The sequence below is a fragment of the Hippocampus comes genome, unplaced genomic scaffold (assembly GCF_001891065.2).
Source record: "Hippocampus comes isolate QL1 unplaced genomic scaffold, H_comes_QL1_v1.1 scaffold33, whole genome shotgun sequence".
Lineage (NCBI taxonomy): Eukaryota > Metazoa > Chordata > Actinopteri > Syngnathiformes > Syngnathidae > Hippocampus > Hippocampus comes.
Genome location: NW_017804842.1, coordinates 192,957 through 199,168, shown reverse-complemented (window position 1 = coordinate 199,168; position 6,212 = coordinate 192,957). Strand labels below are relative to the sequence as shown.

The 6,212-nt window shown below is 42.8% G+C and overlaps 2 protein-coding genes and 1 long non-coding RNA gene across 3 annotated transcripts in view; 2 read left to right on the top strand and 1 right to left on the bottom strand.

The window, feature by feature from the left end:
- uspl1 (ubiquitin specific peptidase like 1) overlaps nt 1-144 on the top strand; it is a 25,647-nt gene extending 25,503 nt beyond the window's left edge. The window contains exon 11 of the mRNA XM_019871719.1: nt 1-144. Coding sequence (XP_019727278.1) covers nt 1-114 — 114 coding nt within the window. The 3' untranslated portion in view covers nt 115-144.
- Nucleotides 145-555: 411 nt separating this feature from the next.
- Nucleotides 556-6,212, bottom strand: part of LOC109517434 (uncharacterized) — a 7,137-nt gene continuing 1,480 nt past the window's right edge. Inside the window, exon 2 of the long non-coding RNA XR_002168541.1 lies at nt 556-1,038. This is a non-coding gene — a long non-coding RNA (uncharacterized LOC109517434). The remainder of the gene's footprint in view (nt 1,039-6,212) is intronic.
- LOC109517404 (hormonally up-regulated neu tumor-associated kinase homolog) overlaps nt 3,511-6,212 on the top strand; it is a 3,266-nt gene continuing 564 nt past the window's right edge. The window contains exon 1 of the mRNA XM_019872573.1: nt 3,511-3,959. Within this exon, the coding sequence (XP_019728132.1) occupies nt 3,810-3,959 (150 nt within the window). The 5' untranslated portion in view covers nt 3,511-3,809. The remainder of the gene's footprint in view (nt 3,960-6,212) is intronic.

Below are 6,212 nucleotides of genomic sequence, written 5' to 3'. Positions count from 1 at the left end.
CCGCCGATGCATCCGGAAAATTTCCTGGACGAGTTTTTCTCCATGACGCCAGTAGCGGCTCAGCAAGCGATGGAGGACGAGACGCTCCGAGAACTGGAACTTTTACTTTCATAGCAACAGCACCGCCCCGGGTGGATTTTTTTTTTCGCCTCTCCCGGTGCGTGCATCTCACGTTGGACCGTGGTGCAAAACCGAGGTTCCGTTTTCCTCATTCGATCACGGAAATGCTGTCAGTCCACTACAGCACTGAAATTACTTTCGAAATGGATGTCTTGGAATCATCGCTGTTGGTCTACAGTACATCATTTGTGTAGGATTTTAGTTTTTTTTTTGGGGGGGGCGAACAAGAGCATTAAACTTAACTGCGAGAGCATTTATTTGTTAACTCTGGTTCGTTTTGGCGCGAAGATCAAATAAGTTCGAGTTAATTTATTTAGCAAAAGTAAAGCACTTGTTGGCCTGAGCGCTTGTGTCATGCATGTGGCGTTACGGATGTTTGAGATCGATGCAATTGGAAATACTGTACTGAATTTCTGTCAATAAAACGGCTTCATCGGGGGGGGCGAACAAGAGCATTAAACTTAACTGCGAGAGCATTTATTTGTTAACTCTGGTTCGTTTTGGCGCGAAGATCAAATAAGTTCGAGTTAATTTATTTAGCAAAAGTAAAGCACTTGTTGGCCTGAGCGCTTGTGTCATGCATGTGGCGTTACGGATGTTTGAGATCGATGCAATTGGAAATACTGTACTGAATTTCTGTCAATAAAACGGCTTCATCCTGAAACGGGGGCGTGATGACGTTTCTGAATCGAGAGCACAAATGTTTACATTGCACTGGTTTTGAGGACTGGTTTTCATATCAGGCGATTTTAATTCAATACGACAGAGTAGTTGAACAACTCACCTCAATTCGAGTAGTGCGCCGTTGTCAAGACTTGTTACTTTGGAGGCAGCTGTTCCACCTGCGGTCGATAGGTGTCGTCGTTACTTCCAAAAAGGAGACGACCGTCGTGTGTCAGAATATCAGGACCCTACACCCTTCAAAAAAAAGGGAAAAAAAGAAATCCAGGAGTGAGCTGCTTTTACGCCACCCAAAATTCGCCAATTTGAAATTTACTGCCAGCTTACTCTTTGTGTTGATTGTTCAAGGATTGATGCCAATTCACATTTTTTTCTTGTTAAAGGATTTCCCGTCTGCGCCGCGTGTTGTACCTTTACTATGCTGTTCTTGTGATTAAATATTGTTTGAGGAAAGATGGACGATCGACTGTTTTCATTTCATTGAGTCCGTGGTCTCAACTGCAATGCACTACCACGTCAATAGATGGCGGTATACTCGTACTTTTGCCGGTGCGCGTTTGTTTGGATTGAAGCCTCCAATTGCCGTTTGCGTGGATTCATTTACACACTGTGTGTCTATAATTGGATTCGCATAAATGTACATATTTTCTCGATTAATATTATTTTAAAAAACTTTTTCCCTTCGAAAATAAACAAGACTATTGAATCAATCAAAATGAATGTATCACGTAAGGCAAAATATGCCTCTTTATGCAGTTTTCGTCTGGGGGGGGCAATGTTTTTCTTCTGGTGTTCTTTGTTCTTTAAAAACTTTTTTGAAAAATATTTTTTATCGGACAAATGTAAAACAAACATTCCTATGCTCGTCGTAGTAGGCCTTTTTCCTTGTAAAAAAAATATTATTCTCATGTAAACAAAATCTTAAAAAAAAAAAACATTTTCCCCCCATCCTAAATTCTGAAATCTTATATTTTAATGAATTCTCCCTCAGAACAACATACTTTATCCCACAAATGACGATTTAATTTAAAAAAAATCTTATATTTTAATGAATTCTCCCTCAGAACAACAATCTTTATCCCACAAGTGGCAATTTAATTTAAAAAATCTCTTGTTGGCCTGAGCGCTTGTGTCATGCATGTGGCGTTACGGATGTTTGAGATCGATGCAATTGGAAATACTGTACTGAATTTCTGTCAATAAAACGGCTTCATCCTGAAACGGGGGCGTGATGACGTTTCTGAATCGAGAGCACAAATGTTTACATTGCACTGGTTTTGAGGACTGGTTTTCATATCAGGCGATTTTAATTCAATACGACAGAGTAGTTGAACAACTCACCTCAATTCGAGTAGTGCGCCGTTGTCAAGACTTGTTACTTTGGAGGCAGCTGTTCCACCTGCGGTCGATAGGTGTCGTCGTTACTTCCAAAAAGGAGACGGCCGTCGTGTGTCAGAATACTGTATCAGGACCCTACACCCTTCAAAAAAAAAAAAGTACAAGTTGAATCCTTTTTCTTGGGATAAAACACGAATTTATTCTGATATTACAACAAATTTATTCCGGTAATGTTATGACTTATTTTCCTCAAATATTATTCTCACAATACACTCTCCCCCCCAACAAAGATGTACCTTCGAATAAAAATTAAAAGCCCCAAAATGCCTCACAGCTAGTTCGGGGAAAAAAGAAATCCAGGAGTGAGCTGCTTTTACGCCACCCAAAATTCGCCAATTTGAAATTTACTGCCAGCTTACTCTTTGTGTTGATTGTTCAAGGATTGATGCCAATTCACATTTTTTTCTTGTTAAAGGATTTCCCGTCTGCGCCGCGTGTTGTACCTTTACTATGGTGTTCTTGTGATTAAATACTGTTTGAGGAAAGATGGACGATCGACTGTTTTCATTTCATTGAGTCCGTGGTCTCAACTGCAATGCACTACCACGTCAATAGATGGCGGTATACTCGTACTTTTGCCGGTGCGCGTTTGTTTGGATTGAAGCCTCCAATTGCCGTTTGCGTGGATTCATTTACACACTCTGTGTCTATAATTGGATTCGCATAAATGTACATATTTTCTCGATTGCTATTATTTTAAAAAACTTTTTCCCTTCGAAAATAAACAAGACTATTGAATCAATCAAAATGAATGTATCACGTAAGGCAAAATATGCCTCTTTATGCAGTTTTCGTCTGGGGGGCGGGGAATGTTTTTCTTCTGGTGTTCTTTGTTCTTTAAAAACTTTTTTGAAAAATATTTTTTATCGGACAAATGTAAAACAAACATTCCTATGCTCGTCGTAGTAGGCCTTTTTCCTTGTAAAAAAAATATTATTCTCATGTAAACAAAATCTTAAAAAAAAAAAACATTTTCCCCCCATCCTAAATTCTGAAATCTTATATTTTAATGAATTCTCCCTCAGAACAACATACTTTATCCCACAAATGACGATTTAATTTAAAAAATTCTAGCATCTATCGCGTCAGTATTTCGACCGATGTGTTCTTTGTTCACGGGCTTCATTTCTGTGTTTATTTCAGATCGGGGGTGGGCATGTGTTTTTCTTCCTGGCGTTTCTGGCATTCAAAAGCCACGCCCTCGCCGACGCTAATTGGCTTGGCGCCTTAACTCCCGCCTAGTTCGCCGCCGGTTGGCTAATCGGGTGACGCTCGCCCGCCCCGGAACGCCTCTCCCTCCTTCAACCGAACCGGGAAAGTCTCGAGTTCTTCAAAGCTGGAACCGCAAACCGGCAGCGCGAGCCCTTTCCCACACACGCGCACACGCACAGAAGCCAAGACCTCGTTTGCGCGTTTCACTTTTTCGCGCAGACATTAATCCCGCGGCCGAAAGGCGAGTCACCCTCGGTGAGCGCGGAGGAAGAGGAGGAGGAAGAGGAGGAGGCATCGTCATGCGCTCGTCGGGAATGGAACAGGTGGCATTCACTTGTCAGTAGACTGCGCTCTCGGGACCCCGTCTAATTGCCGGACGACGAGCCCGGGGAGAAGTCATGCCGGTGGCCGAGTGCGCGGCGCTGCCGCCGGAGGGCGACCCCGACGCCGAAGAGGGCGACCTGGCGCCGGAGGCGGCGGAAGCGGCGGCCACGCTGTGCCGCAGCCCCGCCGCCGACGTCCTCAAGAACTTCTACCACACCAAGCGGGTGGGCAACTACCTGATCGGCAGGAAGCTGGGCGAGGGCTCCTTCGCCAAAGTCAGGGAGGGGCTGCACGCCCTCACCGGGGAAAAGGTACCACCAGCTTCTTATTTCGACCCTTGAGATTGCCACTTTTAACTTGGGGGCGTGCAGACGGTGTTTGCAGCTGTTTTTTCACTGCTAAAATAATCCGCTGTGGGTAGCGCAGCCTCACTAAATATGGACGCCTCTGTCATGGAGTCTCAGGAGCAACTGCTCTGGCGGTTGACGTGAACCCAACAATTCCGGGGTAATAGAATGTCAGGGAGGTCGTATCAGAGCGGGTTGTTGTGTCAGCAGCCCCTTTCACACTGCCTGGAAAGCCTGGACTTTTCTTTTTTCCTCCCGTCACTATTCTATGTGAAAGGCACTGACACCAAGTTGGGGTATGAATAATATGAGCAACAGAGAGGTCGCATCAGAGCAGGAATTGGTGTCAATGTCCCTTTCACGCTGCCATTTCAAGCCGTCTTTTACCCACGTCCCTGTTTTCTGTGTGAAAGGCACAGACGTAGAAAGGTGGTGACAAAGAATACCTGTCAAATTTAATCTCCCTGGAGAGAGTTGAGTAGGGGGGGGCGAACAAGAGCATTAAACTTAACTGCGAGAGCATTTATTTGTTAACTCTGGTTCGTTTTGGCGCGAAGATCAAATAAGTTCGAGTTAATTTATTTAGCAAAAGTAAAGCACTTGTTGGCCTGAGCGCTTGTGTCATGCATGTGGCGTTACGGATGTTTGAGATCGATGCAATTGGAAATACTGTACTGAATTTCTGTCAATAAAACGGCTTCATCCTGAAACGGGGGCGTGATGACGTTTCTGAATCGAGAGCACAAATGTTTACATTGCACTGGTTTTGAGGACTGGTTTTCATATCAGGCGATTTTAATTCAATACGACAGAGTAGTTGAACAACTCACCTCAATTCGAGTAGTGCGCCGTTGTCAAGACTTGTTACTTTGGAGGCAGCTGTTCCACCTGCGGTCGATAGGTGTCGTCGTTACTTCCAAAAAGGAGACGGCCGTCGTGTGTCAGAATACTGTATCAGGACCCTACACCCTTCAAAAAAAAAAAAGTACAAGTTGAATCCTTTTTCTTGGGATAAAACACGAATTTATTCTGATATTACAACAAATTTATTCCGGTAATGTTATGACTTATTTTTCTCAAATGTTATTCTCACAATACACTCGCCCCCCCAACAAAAATGTACCTTCGAATAAAAATTAAAAGCCCCAAAATGCCTCACAGCTAGTTCGGGGGAAAAAAAGAAATCCAGGAGTGAGCTGCTTTTACGCCACCCAAAATTCGCCAATTTGAAATTTACTGCCAGCTTACTCTTTGTGTTGATTGTTCAAGGATTGATGCCAATTCACATTTTTTTCTTGTTAAAGGATTTCCCGTCTGCGCCGCGTGTTGTACCTTTACTATGGTGTTCTTGTGATTAAATACTGTTTGAGGAAAGATGGACGATCGACTGTTTTCATTTCATTGAGTCCGTGGTCTCAACTGCAATGCACTACCACGTCAATAGATGGCGGTATACTCGTACTTTTGCCGGTGCGCGTTTGTTTGGATTGAAGCCTCCAATTGCCGTTTGCGTGGATTCATTTACACACTCTGTGTCTATAATTGGATTCGCATAAATGTACATATTTTCTCGATTGCTATTATTTTAAAAAACTTTTTCCCTTCGAAAATAAACAAGACTATTGAATCAATCAAAATGAATGTATCACGTAAGGCAAAATATGCCTCTTTATGCAGTTTTCGTCTGGGGGGCGGGGAATGTTTTTCTTCTGGTGTTCTTTGTTCTTTAAAAACTTTTTTGAAAAATATTTTTTATCGGACAAATGTAAAACAAACATTCCTATGCTCGTCGTAGTAGGCCTTTTTCCTTGTAAAAAAAATATTATTCTCATGTAAACAAAATCTTAAAAAAAAAAAACATTTTCCCCCCATCCTAAATTCTGAAATCTTATATTTTAATGAATTCTCCCTCAGAACAACATACTTTATCCCACAAATGACGATTTAATTTAAAAAAATCTAGCATCTATCGCGTCAGTATTTCGACCGATGTGTTCTTTGTTCACGGGCTTCATTTCTGTGTTTATTTCAGATCGGGGGTGGGCATGTGTTTTTCTTCCTGGCGTTTCTGGCATTCAAAAGCCACGCCCTCGCCGACGCTAATTGGCTTGGCGCCTTAACTCCCGCCTC